This window comes from Pocillopora damicornis, chromosome 3, assembly GCF_964200805.1.
Source record: "Pocillopora damicornis chromosome 3, jaPocDami1.2, whole genome shotgun sequence".
Lineage (NCBI taxonomy): Eukaryota > Metazoa > Cnidaria > Anthozoa > Scleractinia > Pocilloporidae > Pocillopora > Pocillopora damicornis.
The window spans coordinates 181320-203085 of record NC_142672.1 but is presented as its reverse complement, the minus strand read 5'-3'; the positions used below and the strand labels follow the sequence as shown (position 1 = coordinate 203085).

The window sequence follows — 21766 nt, the reverse complement described above, 5'->3', positions numbered from 1 at the left end:
TCCAACTAAACACAGGGCAATATAGACTACGTGGAAGCAAAGAAAGAAAGAACGAATCAAGCATTCAGAACAAGTGCCAGTTTTGCGACTCTCAAGTGGGCGGACAAAAGAAAGGAGCAAATAACTCTTTGTCTCGCGCGCGACTCGGGTGTCGCGCACGCCTCGCCTTTGGGTCCACTTTAAGGCCAAATATAACGCCTACTCTACATGCGAAGGAAGGCATATGAAAGCTGTCAGACGCCTTTGAATTTTACCAGCATACGTCAATTCAACTGCTCACAGTAAAAAAGTTCTCCTGTCATAGTATACACACCAGTGTTTACCTTCTACACAGTCATCAATGCCGTCCAACTTACCATTGCCGTACTTTATTTTCCCGTCTGTACTTGTGGTGGTGTACCTTATGTATGGTCCAGTCAAACTTACACCGTAAGGCTAGGACAATGACGATAAAAATTACGTCTCCTTCAAAATGCCTCTAAATTCATCCCATAAATCATCTCAGTTATACTATATGCAGTGTGAAGAATCGGAATCGGTCATCTAGTCGTCCTCCTGTTTTACCGATGTATAAATTCTTGCAACAAGTGTAAGTTATGCAGTAGATGACATTGGCAGAGGTGCACGTGAAGTGATCAGTGATCTTCATGGATTTCTTGGCTCCCGGTATTTTCTCTACGTTATGATCGAAAAGAAAAGTTTTGCATGCGTGCATCGCATTTGAAAGTTCCAAGTTGGTCATTGGTTTGAAATGAACTTCTAACGAAAAAGTTGCCGATATTTTTGTCGCGTTTGAATGAAATTAGAGAAGGTTGCGAAAAGATAGTACCAGTCTCTGAATCGTTTTGAAGTAATTTAACGTTTCTAAGAATGACTAATTTAACTACGCAAATGTGAGGGTGAAATGTGAGAGTGAATGGAATGCGATCGGTATTTTCCTTCTATGCCGTTTGTAGTGCTGACTGTCGATCAATTTGTTGGGCACAGTGGTGGCCCGCCTGGACGACAGAAACTAGCCACGTTTATCGAAAAACTGGCATATTGCTTCTGATTTTTTCGGAGAAATCAGAGTCGTCACTACATAAACGAATTAGTCTGAGAAACTGTGAGAAAGGCATGAAATACTTGACGTGTGATGGATGGAAAGATAAATGCAACAAGTAACTATGTGAGTCTGTGGTTTGTAGTTAACACTAGTGCAAAGACCTAAATAGCTGGAAATAAGTTCGGTGGGACAACTGCAAGTAGAGACGATGGGTCGAATTTGGTTGTTAGGTTTGTGGATTTTAGGTAAACAGTAAATAAACGAAGTTCTCGGAGTGGTGGTGGTGAGATTTTTTGCAGTGGCCGACACTTCTTGTTTAGCAATAAGATCATTAATCGTGTTTTTGACAATTTTTTGGTCGATGAATGTAAAATCTTTGTCAACTATTTCGTTTAAAGAGGTGTCAGAAAGTTGCCTTAACGCTTCTTCTTGGTAAAGGTCGGCCCACCAAACAACGACTGCGCCGCCTTTGTCAGCCGCTTGAGAACTATGTCTTTGCGTTTTTTAGACTTTTTAGTGGCGATCACTCTTCCGACGGAAGGTTGGAAAATCTGGTGTTACGATTGAATTTAAGTTTGTTAATATCATGACGACATTTTTAATAAAAAATCTAAAGATACGAACTGGCCCTCTGAGGGACTCCATTAAGACTTTGGAATCTGAAATGTTTCGAAAGTATCTTTGTTCGAGGTGTTAGAATCACCCTCTTCGTCGGAGTTTTTCAACGTCTTGCTAAAAATTAGTCGGGTTTTTTGGAAATAGAACGAAATAGAAGCCCTTATTGAGAACTGATTTTTCTGAATTGGAAAGTGGAAATTTTTCTGTAACGGTAACTCCGGTTTTTGAGCCTTTCACTAGTAGTTTGCCGACCGATAAGTTGGTGGACGTTTTGGGTCTTAATTTGGTGCAAATGGTTAAAAAGGGGAAAGTAAATGGTTTGTTAAGTTATACCAAATTTAAAATCAGAGGGGATCAATCCAAGCAAGTCAGTGAAATTCAAAAGAGAATCTTGGAAACTTACCAGGTTTTCATTTTCACAAGAAGTTAACGTTCTGCCTCCTACGACTGATTTAAAAACGCTTGGTTAGAAAAGAAGTTCTCTTGTTTACCTCTGCCACAAGAACATTTATCAGTAAATCTGGCGCCACGAAAACTGGACTTTCTTTAACTTCTCTAAGGTATGGTAAAAAAACCCTCCTTGTCGAGAGAAAATAATGTCCCTTGCAATGACATATTCTTCTCTCAAAGGCATTACAGAAGATTCCTTCATCACATATTTAAAACGTGTGACCCCATGAACCGTTTAATTCGTGCTTGTGTTGGAGTCAAGCCTGATACTTTGCCGTGAAAGACTGCGCAACGAACGGAAATGCGCCATCTTTTCGCAAAAAGATATGTGTATTGGTCGTTCCATGGCATGACACGTGACAGACCCAACAGGCCACAAAGGCCATACAGGCCGAAAATGATAAATTTGTATTTGTTTTAAGCTGATTCTTCCGTTTGTATCAACGTTCTTTTTTTCTTTTTCCTTTTTCACTTTTCTGTATTGTCCAGCAGTCACCTATCATCAATATGTTCCCAGAATGTCACAATTGACTGAGGAAATACTGATTTATCAATGCAGCCAGTTTGCACATTTTAATTGTGCGGACTTACCAATAACTTTTAAGAAACAGGCATCACTATAGAGATCATTACGGAGCGCATGGACATGATACTCAACGGATTGTGGGTCGCCATTCTTCAAAGACTCAGTCACACCCATGACTCCAATCTTTCCCTATGAAAATATAAAGATTGATAAAGACAAGAGAGCCCAAAGCATGCTTGAACAGGAGCTACCCCAGATCTCAATTCCTTATCCACACACGTCCCTCAATTAGTTAGATCATCTGATTTTATTTTTAGCTTTTGATGTCTCTAACACTTATAACAGCGCCAAGGGAACACTTCGCTACATCTTTCTCATTGAAGAAAAAAAAAAGAAAAAAATTGGAAAGAACAATCAGACTAATTCCCGCGTATCTAAAATGGCACTTTCATACAATTTGAAATAAAATGGAAGAAAAATCGAGCCTGCTACACTGCAAAAAAAAACAACAAAAAAACAAACCAAAAAAAGCCAAACAACCAAAACAACAAAGAAACAAACAAACAAAAAACCATGACACAAATTCAGAAGAAAATTTGCTGTCTTCCCGAAAGTGTATAAAATCTTCCTAACCATTCTGCCACAATAAAACAAGACTGGGTAAACACAAAGGCATCCTGAATAGGATCGTTGTAAATTAAGGTGAAAAGAAAAAGCTTAAACCGTAGGAACCAAGAAAAATGTGTGTAGCAATGGCTGATATACAATAAATGGTTTGACCCCGTGGGTAACACGTAATAGTGTGGTTTGACCGTCCGGTTGACACCTGTTGAGGGGAGTCCACTCCAAGTTAGTAAACCAGCTTTCCACAATCAGTCGTTGACAGTAGTTGGTGCTGTAGGTTGAGCGTTGCACAGAGTCCCAGTCAACAGTGTGGTTCGTAAGTCGGTGATGTTCAGTACGATTTTCCTCGTCGCTCGTTTGTGTTCAGTCAAACAAAGACAAAGACGAACCGAGGAACAGACAGGAGCAGTTTACAAGATCAATTGCTCCGACTGCCACGCCTCCTACATTGATGGGACTGGCAGAAACCTCACAACTAGTGTCAATCAGTACCGGCACCATACAAACGACTCATTCACGACATGAACATTACAAAAGAACCGAACGGAACGACCAAACTTTACTAACGGATCGAGACCGACCAATCACGACCAACCTAAGCCACGTTGATTCTTACAGCCGATAATATCACGGCAAAACGGACCAATCAGTTTATAAAACCGAACTAAGAACATTCGAACGACAACTATTCAGTTGAATCTGATGATGACTTCCTCTCAGGTTGTCGAAATGTCAGTCACCACTACCGACAACAGTCCTTCTAAGAACTACGCTCACCCGGACGATTAAGCTACACTATTAAATGGCTGATGTGTACAACACAACGAAAGCATACCGCAACGACCAAAGAACCACAACAACTTAAGTAAACATAAAAAAAATATTAGATCAGAACACCTGCATTTAGCCTCGCTATTATGTTAGTAATTAGAAATAAATGCACATTCTCTTACATTTTCATACAAGTCAAAAAACGTGGCTACAACAGCTCCCTCTAAAGTTGGTAACTCCTGCAACCAAAAATCACAACAAACGTAAACATTATTTGAGAAAATGTACGATTTTGATTAAAGAAGGAAATCATCACCCACACTGTGGCGTCCTGATATCTGTATATGGAAACTACGCGTAAAACGAAAGTTTGATGAAAAGAGAAAACGGAAAGAAAACAAAAAAAAAGGGAAATCAGATAGAAGATTGATTACCTTCCAATGAACGTCAAATGTCCGTTCCCCAAAGCAAGAGGTATGTGTACTTTCACATGGTATATTTTCCAAAAGAGCTGCAATTCTCTTAAATTTTGTTTCCCTAGTAAGTGTTCAGAAGGAAACAAGATGACATTAACAAAATGCATCATTACAAAAGAGCACGATAAGAAGATAAGAATGAATATTAATGGCCAGGTGGGTGGAGACATTTAAGGGGTAAAGAAAACACGAGCAATCTTCAACAAGTAGAAACACTTCATTGTTACGAAGGGAAGTAATCTAAGGTAAAAGAAATAATATAATTAGAAATAATGTTTCCTCCAATAACCTTAAGCAGATGAATTGTATGTTCAAGGTTATAATGGCCTCAGGTTTCATAAAAGAAACAGTGACAGTGTACAGTGTTGATTTAAACAAATACATCGAAGTAATCATTTCAACTTTGCTTGTTACGCAAATTACGTTTTATAATTACTATTACTATTATTATTAAAATCACAACCAGCAGCTGGTAGCTGAATTACTTGTGCAATATACATAATTTGCAATAATTTAGTAATTTAATAATTTAGTATATATTACAAAAAATACAAATCGTATAATAATAAATTCCAAATATAAACAATTAAAATATCAATAATAATAATAATCCTACTTAGATTTAGTTTTGCTTTTTTTCTGCATAGTTTATTATGAAGGAATTTTGAAACCTTTTGGTTTTTATACCGGGCATAGCAAACATTCGCTTTTTCCTAAGGTTGTACTGAGAGGCATTATTGCGCGCAGGTAACAGGTCAGCAAGTTTATGCTGGCCATCACTCTCTTTGATCTGATTGAATAGATGCATAATTCTTCTCGCCTATCAAATAGTGTTTTCTGATTTGCATCTTCTAGCGCTTTTCTATATGATGCCTCTAGACAAATGATTCTTAAAACTCGCTTCTGAACCCTCTCGATTTGATTAGAGAAGTAGACTGGTAAGTAAGAATGGAAAGCTTGAAAGGCATATTCTAGGACAGAACGAATACATGCGCAATAAAAGTGAATTAGAGATATGCGGTCAATGCCAGCGCGCTTAAAATGATCAAGCAAATAGATTCGCTGAGACGCTTTTACTGTAATATTATCTACATAATCATTCCACTTTAGGTCACCCCTTACAGTGACGCCTAGTGCTTTTGCTGATTTAATGGTTTCAAAGGAATTTCCACAGGCCTCAATTACAGTGACCTCGTTTGGTTTCCTTCGAAAGTCTATCCGAAGTTCCTTGTATTTAAGCAAGTTCAGCTTGAATTTGTGGTCGTTTGACCACTGAAGGACATGATCCACTGTCTCTTGGATCTTTGTCGCACCGGACTTCGGGAACAATTTCCGGGACCGTGGTGTCGTCGACGAATTTCCACATACCAGAAACGAGGCTGCACAAGGTAGCGAGGACCAAAGAGAGCCAAGGGCCAATGCGAGCACCCTGTGAAATCCCAGTGGGGACTGGGGTAAAGTCCGAGAAACAATCAGAGCTAAGCTTGACAGGCTTGGATCTGCCCCGGAAAAAGTCGATCACCCAGGTGACAACGGTGGGTTTAACTCCTAGATTGTAAAACTTGGGGATTAGCAAGTTGTGATGTACATGATTAAAAGCTTTTTTTATGGTCTAGGAGTGCTTCCCTAACGTAGGCGCCGGTCCAATCAGTGGCTTCAAGCTGGTAATACAACATGGAGATGAGTGCGAAAGTAGTGCAGGAATTAGGCATAAAGCCAAATTAAGAAATTGAAGAAATAGGTCTCAAGTCAATAAAAAGTAAGCTTTTCTTTTGTCTCACGATGTAGTCACGTGTGATGTAGATCGCGACGTTTCGACTGCATACTGCTAGTCGTCTTCCTCGCCTGAAGAAGACTAGCAGTATGAAGTCGAAACGTCGCGATCTACATCATACGTGACTACATCGTGAGACAAACGAAAAACTTAGCTTTTGTTGTTATTCACCACGATGAATAACCACAACCTTTTCTACAAAAGGTCTCAAGTCTTTGTTAAAATCCTCAGTAGACGGTGCTTCAAGAGGTGGAACATTCGCCAGCTTCCATACCCGTGGGTTTGTAGATTCACGGAAAGATTGATTCAACACCTCAGTAATCGCTTGGGCTAGTATATGAGTATTCTTTTAAAACCCAGTTTGGCAGATCGTCAGGCCCCCAGCTTTAGATGCACTGATCGCGCTTAGCCGTTTCGCAACAGAATCAATTTTCACCCAAATTGGCTCATCATCTCCCCATAGGACAAAGGCGTCATCAGACAAAGGAGTGTAGTCTTGCATCACAGTGACAAACGCCTCGTTGATTTTGTCAGCGAGCTCCTGGTCAGTGCAGACCGTACACAAACTTTACGTTCTTTATTTAACATGGATATACACTTAGCTTGAGAGCTAGTTTACAGGTATTCCACCTAATAACTAATTGAAACCTAACAACTAAACAACACTAATATCACGATACATCAGGTAAAATCACGTATTAAATATTGATTAAAACTATTTAAAACTATCATTACAATATTACCGCCGCAGTATGAGTTTTCAAAATGGACCTTATATCCTTCCGTGCATTACTTCTATTGCCACAGATTTGTTTGAATTCTCGCCACCAGTCGCGAGGCCGCGTGTCCTTTAGGTCCCGTACTTCGTTGTTATACCAAATCGCCCGACACCTTTTTCTTTCGCGGTTCACTTTGTTCCTAAGCAACTTGAAAAGGAGCGTGACACCGGATGCAAAAGCTTTCTGCCTTTTCTCATATATCGACCAAGACTGGCAACGCGACTAAGCCTTTAATCGCGAGTTTTCATGATCTTGCTCTGGGCTTGGGATTTCTGGCGAACGTTAGGCAGGACCGTGATAGACAGATGGTCAGAGAGACCAAAGGCTGGTCCGTTTGATGATTTTTTGTAATAATCCTTCAAGTTCGTGTGTATGCTAAGTATGAGCGCAACGCTGCTTGGTGGGAGGCATGAGCTATCTCATCAATTTTAGGCGCTAGAGATATAGGATTGCTAAGGAGAAGAGATGGTGCGAAAAACGCTGACGTCTCTCAGGAATCACCGTCTTTGGTAGAGATGAAGCCAGAGGTGCCAGTTTGAATATTTAATAAGTTTCTTGAGTTAATCCTAGTTTTTCCCCCGTTTTTCGGTTCTTGAGAACAGGCCGCAAGTGAGAGTTCTTGATTGAGCTATAGGAATGGTATTGATCTCGTAGTTCTTGCGTCTGCCACGTTTTCCTCTCCTGGGTTTCAATATTCCTGCCAACTTGCAAGCTTGCCATTGTTCTGGCTCTTGCGGTTTCAACTCTTGAGAGTGAAAGCTTCGCCAATTTCTCGATGACATGAGGAAGTTTCGCGAAAATCGAAGCATCATCTAATCCTCCAATAATACTATGGCTCGAGCTCTTAAAACTTCTTGAAATATACGAATACCTACACATAAAAATCAAATTTGGACGGAGCAAAGAAATGGCAGCCGAACGGCGCTCACACGTAATGCTCATTTTCCTTTAGTGTCTCTTCATAATTACTTAAGTTTGCCATGCAGGGCTCCAGTATGATGGAAAGTCTGGGCGTTCTCTTTATATTTAAGTAACGAACAGACCCTGCAAACAGGTTTATGAACTATGTAATTCAAACTGTGGATGGCTTAATGAACATACTTAAACAGAGAGGATGGAAACATGGGAAAGGAATGAGGATCAAGTGTGCTTCTAAGTGCATATATGTGTCAGCTTTTTATCTCACCCCGTTTCCTTTACATTCAACACTATCAATGCATCATAAAAACCGTCCATATTATAGTCTCCTGTTTAACAGAAAAATAAATCAACTATTAAACATTATTAACGGCACTAGTTGGTTTACTGGAGACACCCTATCTTCAAACCATATTCTCCTCTCTAAGTGTACATTTAGCTGTGATGAATGGCAGAATATCGTTACATGAACCGTACCTATGTTGGATGAAAAATTCTTGTTTGAAAACAGGTGGAATTGTTTTGCATTAATTTTTTCTCCGCGAAATGTTTTTTAACCAGTAGTAAGTGTTGATCTCTCTGATGATCACTTTCGCCCTGAGTGTTCAAAGGAAAGTCTCTGTCACGTTAGCAATCCTTCGATCTAAAACTGCCCCCGCCAAGCCCCCGCCTCACAAAAGAAACCCTTAGATGGGACTACATGATCAACTGCAGCTATTTTCGACACATGAAGTGTAAAGGAAGACGAAAATGTCTTTGCCATAACCACTTCTATTGTACTCTAGATTCTATTCAAGAAGTGCTAGCGACAGTCTCATTTATTTAGGCTTTGCTGTAAAGCAAGATTACAAACCTGTTCGGATGGTCATTAATGGAAATAAAGATGAAGTCTGGTTTGTTGGCGCAATAAACTGCCATGTAACAGGTCTGCCGTCATTTGATAGCATTGTCTGCCACTAAATAAATTAAATTCACAACTTTTCAACCTCACTGTGATATTATATTTAAAGCTTCATGCTGTTGGTTATGGCTTTTTTACGTGTGTTGCATTTACAGACGAAGTAGCAAATAAAGATATCTTTTACCTTGATCTATCGTGAGTTTGGTGTTAATGAATACCGTTAATTTCACATACCTTGTTACTAGAATACACACAAAGATGACTTTCTTCACAGTAGTCAGTTGTACAAACCGGCAACAACTGGTCAATATTTCCATCTCCATCTCAAAAAAGGAAAATATTACACTTTTAAAACGGGTAGATGTACATACAGATCAGTACCCAACGGAAATCAATGCTTTGCAGACTGGTGGTAAATATACACCAAATAATTTATGAAGGGTGAATTTATTTTCTACAATCACTGTATAATTTACCATAACCCTAATTTTTAAATCCTCATCACTGCCATGTACTTTTGTTTTAAACCAAAATTTAATTCCAAATTTGTTATGATACTACATTTAAAAAGTTTGAATATCTGAATATGAGGTGATTTCTCATACTTACCAATGTCAACAAATGTTGACTGGCCAAACACTTTAATGAGCTTGTCTTTCACCATTTTGGGTAGTTTGATTACTTCTTCTGAGTCATCAGATGGGTGAACAAGGACTCCCTTCTAGGTAATGAAGGTAATGAAATAAAAGAAAGTATAAACCACCAGAAAAGAAACTTGAAATAACTTTGTTTCAAAATGTAACTTGTGATTAGCTTTCCTCCAAATAAGAATCATACCATTGTAAGATTTTGTAAAGTTTTGCACCATCTGTTCCAAATCTAAGTGCATTTTTGTAACAGAGTAGTTTTAACCCTTTAACCCCCAAGATCTGATTGCAAATTCTCTCTTCTAGTAGCTAGACATTTACTTGTAAATTGGTTAGGAGAATTTGATGTTAGATCAAAACTACTAACTTCTACCGGATAAGTTTAAGTATTATCATCACCTGTTTGTTGGATAATGCATGGATGTTGTGAGGAGAATTTACATGTTGATCCCTTCTGGGAGTTAAAGGGTTAAAGTCACTTTGGGGGGGGGAGGGGAGACTATTGCAGTATGATATCCACAGGTAGGTACTGAGTGAATTTACTTACTCTATTGATCCAAACTTCACCCTGATTTTGTTCATTGATGACAAACAGGTCTGCAATGAAAAAGTATACACTTCACTTTGTTTGTCAACTACTGATAGAATTAAAACATAAATGAAGCAAGGAAAAATAGCACACAAAACAAAAATACACTTTGGACAAAGGTTACTGAAAGTTATTGTTGAATTTAACTGGCCTCAGATGGAACAGTGAAGGTACAAAGCTCAAAATGAATTTAATGTAAATCCAAGGTAAGTGCTACATAAACCTTTCAACTCCCAGGAGTGAAATCTTACAATGTCTTATCATCCAACTGCACCAAGTAGAGTACAAATATCACACTTTCTTGGAACAGATCTTTATTTTGCTCTAATGAAAACCTGCTCATTCAGATGGCTATGCGGGATATGCTACTCTATCTGTCTCACTTTTCCCACATTATAAGTTGGGTAATAAATAACTTGTTTTGGGTAATAAATAACTTGTTTTGGGTAATAAATAACTTTTTTTGGTATGTAGTACCGCTGTTTGCCTTTTGAAGAGCCCTATGGGTTGTCAAAATATGGCACAGCACATAAAAACACTCAGCAAAACTACTCACCAAAATATCAGATAATATATAATTGTGTATTTGACAACAAAAGTAAATCATGCATTATTAGCAACATAATACCAGCAGTAAAATCTCCATTGAGATCCAGGAATGCATTGGAGTGTGGTATCCTAACTGGTGCAAGCACACTGGATTTTCTTAAATTGGTCTGCCGTTGCACCTCAAACCTTCTTTTTGACCTAAATTGAATATCACAACTCCATTTTTATCATGAACTTTAAGTCAAAAATATACTTCATATTTCATGCTGAGTTGCTGAAATAATATATCTGATTCATCATTTCAGTTCTGTGTTATCACTCACAGTTTGCTAGGCTTGTTAGCTTAGTTGGTAGAGCACTGCACTGGTATTGCAGAGGTCATGGGTTCAAATCCCACACAGGCCTGAATTTTTTTCAGGCCCTATTTTCACTACTGCTGAAGTAGTGTTCATTACTGTGAAGATTGCTTTCGTTCAAATATATGACTTTCATACATTCACAGTTGTTTACTCAAAGTTTACAACACAAAAACCACCTCCTTTACATTCAGTCCACATTTTTTACTTTGGAGGTGTCTATTTGCTTTTAGTTTCATTGTTCAATGAAGACATGAAACTTTAGTTTGGCCAGTTCTGACTATCAGCCACATTCATGATTACACAAAATTTCCATCTACATGTAGACTGTTGTTTAAAATATTTTTCACTGTCAATTATCCTACACTTGAATAAAACATTTTTTGTACCTCTGTCACTCATTCAAAATACCGATATAGATAGAGTGGTATAGAAATCTGAAAATAACCTGAATAATAGTTGTGGGATGGCTTAATCAGCTAGGTAGCGTACAACAGGCTGTTTTCAGTCGGCAGTTACTACTACAAAAAGGACTCTTCTGTACAGGTAATAAATAAAACATATTAACCATACTTTGAATGAAATATTACCCTTGAGATATCCAGTATGAACGCAAGAGAGAATTTTTCACAATTTCTGAACCAAAAAGGTCTGGCAAAAGATCACCATTGGCACTGAAAATTAAAGAAAATTAGTTAATATAACACTTGCCTTACCTTGTAGAGCAGTATACACATGCACATGAGTAAGTGAGATTCTGAACACTCCCACCGTTTTGACCTAACCTCAATTTTTCCTATCAGCAATATGAAATCTTGCACCTTTGAGTGATTTAAAGAGTAAAGAGGGTGCAAAAATCTTCCCTCACAAAACTTGATCTAGACAATGCAATTAAAATGATATAGTGACCAAAAATGTTCATGTCACCAGTATTGGATTACAATTGCTCTACTTATTTCTTTTCTACTTATATATTCTAATGTTCTAAAATTACACCTACTGACATCCTAGCATCTTCTCTCAACTTTGGTCTTAGTGAATGAAAAAAAGTGACCAAGCTTTGCTCTTTTGCTTCATTTTGAAAAAATTTCACAGCAGAAAACGTATCCATGTGAAAACTTTTTTAATGATTGAGGTAAGGAGACTTGTGAATTTTTTAGGATAGCATTGTGGAATTATAAGGTAATTCTCTCCTCCCTCAGAGGTCACAAATTGAAGGTCTATATTTTCTAGTCAGCTCATCAATAATACATTAATCGAATTACTTCCTTACTTACTCCATAACCAATGGTTGATCTTTCATCACCAATATAAAATCACTGCCATCTGAAACAAAAAAAAATTGTGCCATTTTGAAAATTGTTCCAATATCACATACAAGTAACAAATTAAATTGTACCAATCCAGGTGGATATAAATAGTCAATGACATCCAGCAGTGTTCAGAGTGTTGACATAAGATAAGATAGGAACTTTATGATTTGGTCAAAATTGCCAGCATACTATGTAGATTAATTGGGGACAACTAACAACAATTAATTATTTAATAATTAAAGAAAATATGAGATATAGGTACATGGGCAAGTATTGAAAAATATATAAAATAAACGATGAGTCATACATTAAAATAAATTTATAAAAATTAACCATTTCAATGCACTTTTTCAAAGTGTCTAATTATTAAAACAATCAAATACTGTAGATTTGTTGAGTTTGAACCAAATGACAGGGCCTGAATAAGTCAGGCCCTGTTTGCCATATGCAACAGTATGAAATCTGGGTATAGCAAAATCTGAATTTCTTAGATGATACTGAGAACTTGTTATAACAAAAAAGTCTGCAGTGCAAGGGGGCACCAATCCATTTTTGACTTTATACATTATGATTGCAATGACTTGCACTTGTCACATAAGTAATGTACTACGTATTTTTGCTCTTTGCAAGAGTTCCTCATATGTCAATTTATTGTCAGAGTAAACAGTGCGTAGTGCTTGTTGTTGAATTTTTCTAGTTTTCTGGCATCAGAAGAACAACAAAAAAGGCCAGATAGTCTAACAGTATGTAAGCTGAGGTAGTATAGCACATTTAACAATGTGTAATTTAGCAGATGATCAAACGAGGTTACGTAATCTCAGAAGAACACCAGTTTGACAGTTGGCTTTTCTACAAACATTGCTTACATGACTCGAAAATGATGGCTGATTGTCGAAGGTAACCCCTAAGAGCGTTATCTTTGATTTCTGATCAATTACATTGTTATTGACAATGATGTGTAGATCCTTATGACAATTGCTCAAGGCCAGACTCATCACCTTATACTTCCTTGTAAAAGATTGTTATTGTACCAATCAGTGATGTTATTTCCTCAGTTAAAATGATTTCTGCCTCATTAGTTTTCTTGGCCAATGCAAGTACTTGGTGGTCATCAGCATACATAAATAGCCTCTTTTCGTCAGGGGAGAAGTGCAGATCATTTTGGAAAACATTCCAAAGAAGATGGAGTTGGCGGACCAGACTCCATCAATGTTCCTGTTATCAACAACCTGTTTCCGTCTTTCTACCAATCCAATAAGGAAGGTTTCACAGCTCTTATCCTTTTGATATACCATTAGGTTGTTGCTTAACATTGGGTCTATAAATTATGTCAGCTATTTACTCAGTAACTGCTCAAAGACCTTCCTTATGACTGTCAAAACTGTAACAGGTCTATAGTTCTTAATGTCCTGTTTATGCATGTCTGACATACAATTGACAAAAGGCATGAAATTCTTGTAAAGCTTTGAAAGTACAAAAATCTTATTTTGGCATTTAGTGAATGTATTGTTTGTAACAAAATTCAATAGCCCATGAAAATCAAATGGATTGGTTAAAAATTTAGCTAAAAGATACCTAGCAAAAGTTAAATGTGAGAGATTTTTGGCATATGTGATATTTCCTTCACAACAGCCTCCCACCTGACATATTGGAAAAAAATTTAAAAACTGGGATATCTCAAATTTTTCACTTTTCCTTTTGGTTGCCCTGAAAGACTTAAAAGGTATTGCAGGGCAACCAAAAGTAGCAGGGCAAAATGTTCACTGCATTGTGAAGGTTAAGGAGGAAATTTGTTCATCAAGTCAAATTGGGCGCATTAAAGGTTAATTTGCTAAAAAAGAGTTGCATCTCTTTTTAACTTTCTCTTCACAATTTTTGTAAGATTATAAACAACTACAAAATTAAACAAGAAATCAATTTTTATCACAAAGCACATTACAAAACCTTAGCTATCTTGCATTAAGTACAGCCAGTGTTTATAAATCAATGAATTAGGTAATAATTTATTTTCTTATGATATTAGTGTGTGGGAGTAGCATTTGATTGTGTGATCTGATTGTCCACATGAGAGTAGTTCTGTGAAAGACTGTTCTTTGTTCAACAACTTAACATTTGTCAAAATGTCAGTGAGTGCTACCAACAACCATCTGTTCTAAGACTACTCTCACCTGGAGAATCAGGCAAGACAATCAAACATTTTTTGTTTGAAAAACCCCTGTTGACAGTAAGTTGATAGTACCCTTTAAGATTCATTGATCATTAAAAATAAACAACCATGCTCCATTAATTAGCACACACTGAGGCAATTAGACAACTACATGTAAACATAATATTTTCTCCCGAGATTACCAACCAAGATGTCTGAATTACATTGTACAGGTACATCAGATGGGGGCAATTTAAGCATACCTAATGTTTGTGAGTTTCCCCAGTACACATAAACAGTAACATTCTTCTCTGTTTTAGAGTTGTGTTGAGGTTCAGCAGCAATCAAAACATCAAGGCAGCCATCACCATCAAAGTCTATGGGACTCACATTCACAATTTTGCTACCAGAAAGAATGATTGAAAAGCAAAGGTGAAGAAATAGATATTAGGCAATATGCAATTAATTTAAACAGTCAAAAAGAAGTAGCACATTTTGCTCAAAGATGAGCTACCAAGCAAGCTTCTCAGTAGCATTTTAGGCAGTCTTTGGAAACACTACAGGTCTTTTACCTCTTCCTGAAGTGCATGCAAAGAACCTCAATGACTGATGTTTGTCTTCTTATAGCTCCCTGAAGGCAACACCTTAAGATAATCCTAAGTATTTGTTTTGGTAAGAACTAAATGAATAAGCTTAGAGGAAGCACTTTAAAAGTCAATAATTAGCCTTTCAAAACTATTCTAATAATTCCAACACAGCTTTTTTCATTGTCTTGAACCAATAACTTTAAATTATCTTCTCCTGGAGACAAATTCCAAATTTAAAACTAAAAGCAAAACACAATGTAAACCTCAAAAAAACTAAATAAATATCTCATGAATAATATCATCAAGGAAGTTAGAGCTTAATTTAAGAGAAAGTTAGTTTCTAAAGACAAAAAGGAAGGCTGTTTAAATCTGCCATATACATGTATCTTCAACATGTCATATGCCATTATATGTCTCCATATAACGACAAACTCTTTACCTCTGCAGTGAAATTGAAACCCTTCCTTTTCTAAACTTTTGCTCTGATCCACTCCACAAAAATATCTCCAACTTATTCCCTAAAAGATAAATGAATAAAGGGGGTAAGTTTCTAAAGAAACTGTAGTGCTGTATAAGTGGGGGAGTGTGATAAAGACCATTTTGGTTTTGTATGTATGTAAATTAGCCATTGTGAAGAGTTCCTAAGCTGATGTTTGGCAATAACTTTAATTGAAAGCAAAATTTGCAAAGGGCTAATGCTCCAAAGTGGCCAATTACATTATCAACTCAGTGGATTAATAATAGTAACAGGACCGAGAGGAGTCCAATTCGATCTGTAATGATACAAAAACGAAATCAGATGGCCTTGAGGCAGGAGTACAATTTGTTAATCATAAGTATAATTACAGACAGAATTGGACAACACGAAGAACTGTTACCAATTAATCAAAACTATTACAAAATTTGAGAAAGAAACTAGAAATCAGTTGTACATTTTCATAAAAAAAATCAATAGTTAACTCAGCAAAATGCAAGACAACAGCACACGCTCATGATGCATTCTGTCCACTTACATAGGCATAACGTGTTCACTGTGTCCCTTTAACTGTCCTATTACACTGTCCAATTACAAGCATAATGCGAACACTGTCCTATTAGTGCTCAAATTTGGCTGGTGATGACCAATCATGTTCGAGAATTTTGTTATAGTTTAAATTAAACCAAATTATCTGATTCCCTAAAAGACATCAGTGACAAGGATGAGACCAGGGATGGATAAACATTACTTATTTACTTTGTCTTTACTATAGGTTAAATTTGAACAATTATGTTCTTACAAAATTGAAAGGAAACAATCTTGTAACTACACTTACTCTCATCACAACATTTAAGTGCTGAACTTAATAATGCCAGTAAGTTGACACAAAGATTACAGTAGCTATATAAGGGCTAAATATATTTTAAAATAAACAGTTTAAGACTGCATATGGCTACTGATATTAAAGCATTTAAAAAATAGAGTTTATATAATGCTGCTAGAATATAATGTTGCAGAAGATTAGTCTAATATGCAAAACAGAAAACCTGCTGCATACCACATATTTATGAGTGCCCTGTTCCACAAAAGAAAGGTGTTTCAGAAATATAGTGACTAGTTGACCCACAACCAATAATTAAATGATGAAAAAAGAATTTCTACAAAAGTAATAATAATAATAATGATAACAATAATTAATAGTAATTATAGTTTATGGGGGAAGCTCGAGAACCTCACTATTCCATCTATAAGTCTACCCTTTATGTTCAAATATAATGATAAACAAATGTTTCTTTCAATTTAAACTGTTAATTATAAGTTATTTACTTAGTTCATTGTAATTCCAAATATGTGAGACTTTTGTATCATACATTCCACCATTCTATCATTCTGCTGAATAGTGTCACCCATTTGAACTTTAGGTATCATATTTGGACCTTGCAATGTAATAATTCTAAAATTATCACCATAATTCTAAAATTATCACCACTAATCGGTGTTACCACCAGCACCTTTGTTTGGAGGCTTGGCATATTAACTCTGCCCACGCTCACGACGATGGCGGTTTGCTTCCTGACGCCTATTTACACCTCGTCAGAAAAAAGGCTGCTAATTAGTGATCATATAAAAGGACCTCGTGTTGCAGTGTTTAGATCACCCCTGATGAAGGTACTAGACAGGAGTGTTGCAACATTGGGTCTCTGAATTGTAACTGCTTTGGTTTCATTCATTAAATCTGTAAACCAGAGTAGCATCAAACCATGTCTGATTTCCTTCAAAGTTTTTTATTTAGGCATTTTTGCAAGGAAAACTCTTGTTTTCAATTACATGCCAGAAATTAAAGTACTTGATGTTTATCATCTATTGCAGTGTTACAGCAAGAACTGATAAAATAATATCTTAGGATCTGCTGAGTATAATTCCCTGATTCAAATAGTAAAATGCTCTCTCTTCAAAGAAAATTTTTTATTCTCCAAATGTATATGGTGCGCCAATTACACCTTGTCAGACCTTTCTGCAAGCTAAAGCTTTTTTCTTTTTCATGTCCCATCCTGAGATGATTGTGAGATGTTCATAATCTTCTTTAGTAATCCAAAACAACATTAAGTAGCATCGATCAACAGAGTAGTCACGTGCTAATTCCGAATAACATTCGAAGCAGTTCGAAAAAATTCAACCCGAGTTTTGAACAGGCGGAGATGTTCTGTAACAAACAGAAGCCACGAGTAAGGAATATCAGGTAAAACTCCGAAGAATTCATAGTGGGCTGAGAAGTCGCTCGTATTCTACAGTTACACTCACTCACTCACTCACTCACTCCACAGGACACCTTTAAGGCTTCACCTCCATAGGAGGCAGTATTAAAAAACGTCTTCTGGTTTAGATCTACCAGTCTCTCGACACATCTAACAGATTTTGCTGTTGCGGCCAAAGGAGAAGACGTACTCCTACTGCACTAACAGTGTTTTTTTGCATAAAAATTTCATAGAGATAAGAAAAATGTCAGTAGTTTTTTTCATAAGTTTTAAATCACATACAGTGCATGCAATACACGAGTATAATCTGTATGATTAATTAAGTATATTTGATTTTATAACATACTGCCGCCTTGCCCTAGATTCCTTATTTTACCCCTGAAGGACAAGATTATTACCTTCACCAGTGACAAGGAACAAGTCGGTCTGTTTATCTCCATTAAAGTCGCCAAACGCTGCCAAATAGCCATTGATTGCTGAAATACCAACTCGCTCAGTTACATCAATAAACGAGGAAGATATCTGCCGCCACAGAAGAACCAATAACCCAAAGGAGAAAGAAATTTTCATTTCATAAAATCATTTCAGGAGTTTTCTGAGAGGAAAATTAAGCATTCATAATCCTTAGAAATAATTTAACGATCGCAAAACTAAGAAAATAACCAAAATGGCAAGTTATGTTTCCACGGTACACTAGTTTTCCAGCGGCTTTTCGGAAACAGCTAAAGATAATGTGTAACCATCATATAACGTCTTCCGCATTAACGTCTGCTTGCGAGACAGAGGAAGCGCATCAACATTGTCTTTGGTCTCTGGAAGTCATCCCTTTCACAGATTATTTGAAATTTAATGTTCTGTCATGAAAGACACCCTCCAGCTGAAACGTAAGCGTTTATAATTTCGAGTAAATTTTGTGTTCTCGACATGGAAACACTCTCAAGTATACCGCGTTAACCCAGACAACTCGTTCCTAGAGGTGTTCATCCAACATATAATAATTGTAATGTTTAGACGCTTTTTAAATTAGAGAGAGAGAGCTATTGAGGTGGACTATGAACGAGTCGGAAAAAGAAGGAGAAGAGCAAGTTTACGACCTCGTCGAAGACACAGATGATAATTCAAACGGGAATGAAGGAGTGGAAAAAACAGCTGCTGTAGGAGAAAGTTTGGTAACAGGAACTGATGAAGTCGATCAAAGTTTGGCTGCCGCGCAAACAAACGACACCTTTGGTGAAACAAAGAACATATTACTCAAACTCAGAAAGAAATTTCGACGTCGTAAATGTTCAGAAGATTCATCAGCAGAACATTTTGATTCTGAAGAAACAAATGAATCTTTGACAGCGTACTCAAGCATCGAAGACAATAAATTACCAAAAACTACAACTAGACTTTCACTAATGCACAAAACGCTTAGTTTTCCTGGCTTCGCTAAAGATCGGTCCTTCAGTCGGTCGGGGGCGAAACGTTCTCGATCAAAGTCATTTTCTATTCGAATGCAATCCAAGGAAATGGAGGCAAAAAGGGAGGAGGACACGTTTGAGTGTAGTAAACAAGCTGGTGACACCTGCAGCACATCCAGCTGGCTGAATTTCGAAACTGCACAGGGAAATCCATTTGTAGAACCAACAAAGAAAAGAGCAGTTCCTCCTCCCCCTCCTCCCATACCTCTGCCATCACACTTTACTAGAAAAAAACAAAGACAGCTTGTAAAATCGTTGACAATATCGCTCGATGAACTAGACCCATGTGATAAAGGATTCAGGCCAGTGCCGATCATTGAAGGTGTCGACAGGCAGTTGAATGCTAAGTGTCCGCAAACAGCTACTGAAATAAGCTGCCAGCAATACTCATTTCCATTAACCAAATCTTTAGAGTCACTTTCACATCACAGTTGGTACTGGGGGCCTATAGACCAGTTTGAAGCTGAGGTTTATTTGCAAGATAAACCTGATGGTTGCTTTTTGGTCCGGGACAGCTCCCATGAATTCCACTTGTACAGTGTAAGTTACAGGTATAGAGGAAGAACCTGCCATACAAGGATTCGCTATGGAAATGGTATGTTTTACTTTTTTGCTCCTCCAGGTGAAATGGGAACTAAAACAGTGGTAGGACTCATCAAGAAATCCATGAAAATGTCCTTAAAAGGGCCAATGTGTTTTTCAAAGGCATCAACTTTCCTCGGCTTTCCCACTTTTCCCATTCGACTTACAACACCAGTTTCAAGGTTTGGAGAACTTCCCTCTCTCCAACATCTTTGCAGGTTTGTTATTCGACAAAATTCACGCTGCGACAAGCTTCATGAATTACCATTGCCATCCAAGATTATTAACTATCTGAATGTAGATAATCATTTCCTGGAAAATGAAAGGAAAGAAAATTTATCCCTCTCATAGGTCCAAGAACCATTATTTATCAATAAACCAGTGGCCGTACTCTTGTTGTACATGATTTATCTAGTAATGTTTTTGTCATCAGATCAGAAATGTCATTCTCCAAGTGCTCACAGTTGTAATTGATTGGAGACACTGCTACAAAATTCTGGCCACTAAATAGGTAGAAAAAGTTGCTAATTTCACAAACTATGTTGGTGGTTTGACAAGTATCAAGCTGTAACAGATCCTAATTCAAACTGAGTGTCAATAACTTATAAATATTAGCATACAATGTTACTCATCCTTAGTTATCTACATGCAAGTCTCAAGACCATGTGCAAGTGTATGTGGTGCAATATTGCACAGATGTAATTTTTTCCTTATTTGGTTCTTCACATTTTATTTGACAAACTTTGAGCTTTGAGCCCTGTTCTGATTTTTTTTCCTACTCTCAAATTTCAACTTGATCTAGGAGATTTTCATAATTATCTAATGGTTCAACCAGGTCCAGCATTAATGGAACCTGCCTTAGTATACCAACTTTTAAAAAATATCCAAACTGACAAAATTGCAAGTGAATTACATCCATAGAGGACAGAAATTCTGAGCCTATTTTTGGCAGTGAGAAAGTTGCAGAACAGATGGATTCTTAAAATACTATGATTTAGGCAAATTGAAGGTATATGCTGTTATTTGGCATTCAGGCATCAGCTTTTAACTCTGAAAACAAAACAACAGTTGTGCAAGAAGGATCAGATCTTTTCCCTTCACAAGCAGTGAAATAAACACTTTCAAAATATTCTTGCTGGCTTCAAAATGTTATCTGTCCATAGACAAAACAGTTTCTGTTAAAATCAGTAATAATATCTTTGGGTTAAGGGGTCAAGGGTTAGGGTTAACCCTAACCCTAAGATTTACAAATTCCCCTCATCAATAACTTGTTTATTGCCTCATTGGGCCAGCTTTAACCAGACATTAATGTAATGGATAACTTTGTTCCAGGAGGAACCTAAAACTGTGGCTGTAAATGCAAAATATTCTTTGTCCATGGTGCTCTGGACAACTCTCAGTCAGCTCTTAATTACAATAGTTGTGCTGTATTTAAGGCAACAATTGCACCTTAAAGATGTAAATGTAACTTTAAGAACATGGTGTATAATATTTTGAACAAGTTCTATGTATGATACATGCTTCTAGTTAGTAAATATATTTATTGTCTCAATTAACTGTATAATTTGATGATTTTATTAGGATTAAGTATGTATCCTTACTTGAAAATATTTGGTTTTGTGACAGCATTGCAGTTTAATATAAGATCTCACTTGGGGGGGGGGGGGGGGAGAGGAGTTGTGGAGAGAAATAGCATTGGATATAATTTCTTAATAGTAGATGGGTAGACTTGAATAATTGCAGTAGATAAGAATTTATTGCAAGAAAAGGACATAGCCCGAGTTCTTCAGGAAATGTTTTTTTTAAATTGTTAGTATTCTCCTTTTCGATATAAGAAACTGTTGTAATACCTACTTGCCAAGTGATCCTGTGCACAATTATTGAAAAATAAAATAAAATTGCAATGAAGGAGTTATAAA

At 37.0% G+C, this 21766-nt stretch overlaps 2 protein-coding genes and 1 non-coding gene across 3 annotated transcripts in view; 2 read left to right on the top strand and 1 right to left on the bottom strand.

Annotated features, from left to right (window-relative positions):
* Window positions 1-19352, bottom strand: part of LOC113673937 (T-cell immunomodulatory protein) — a 21495-nt gene extending 2143 nt beyond the window's left edge. Inside the window, exons 1-16 of the mRNA XM_027190405.2 lie at window positions 18201-19352; window positions 15509-15587; window positions 14746-14885; window positions 12301-12349; window positions 11614-11697; window positions 10747-10865; window positions 10077-10126; window positions 9492-9603; window positions 9117-9205; window positions 8835-8937; window positions 8250-8310; window positions 4469-4571; window positions 4217-4273; window positions 2705-2828; window positions 2067-2110; window positions 357-435 (exon numbers count right to left, since the gene is read on the bottom strand). Coding sequence (XP_027046206.2) covers window positions 357-435; window positions 2067-2110; window positions 2705-2828; window positions 4217-4273; window positions 4469-4571; window positions 8250-8310; window positions 8835-8937; window positions 9117-9205; window positions 9492-9603; window positions 10077-10126; window positions 10747-10865; window positions 11614-11697; window positions 12301-12349; window positions 14746-14885; window positions 15509-15587; window positions 18201-18372 — 1465 coding nt within the window. The 5' untranslated portion in view covers window positions 18373-19352. The remainder of the gene's footprint in view (window positions 1-356; window positions 436-2066; window positions 2111-2704; window positions 2829-4216; window positions 4274-4468; window positions 4572-8249; window positions 8311-8834; window positions 8938-9116; window positions 9206-9491; window positions 9604-10076; window positions 10127-10746; window positions 10866-11613; window positions 11698-12300; window positions 12350-14745; window positions 14886-15508; window positions 15588-18200) is intronic.
* Trnat-ggu (transfer RNA threonine (anticodon GGU)) lies at window positions 11000-11072 on the top strand. The gene has a single exon. It is a non-coding gene; the product is annotated as a tRNA-Thr (tRNA).
* On the top strand, window positions 18686-21766 carry LOC113673931 (uncharacterized). Its single transcript, XM_027190400.2, has one exon. The coding sequence runs from the start codon at window positions 18855-18857 to the stop codon at window positions 20196-20198; it is 1344 nt and encodes a 447-aa protein (XP_027046201.2). The 5' UTR covers window positions 18686-18854; the 3' UTR covers window positions 20199-21766.

What these genes read in the sequence shown, in the direction of transcription:
- LOC113673931 (XM_027190400.2), top strand. Translation starts at nt 18,855, where the DNA reads ATGAACGAGTCGGAAAAAGAAGGAGAAGAGCAAGTTTACGACCTCGTC.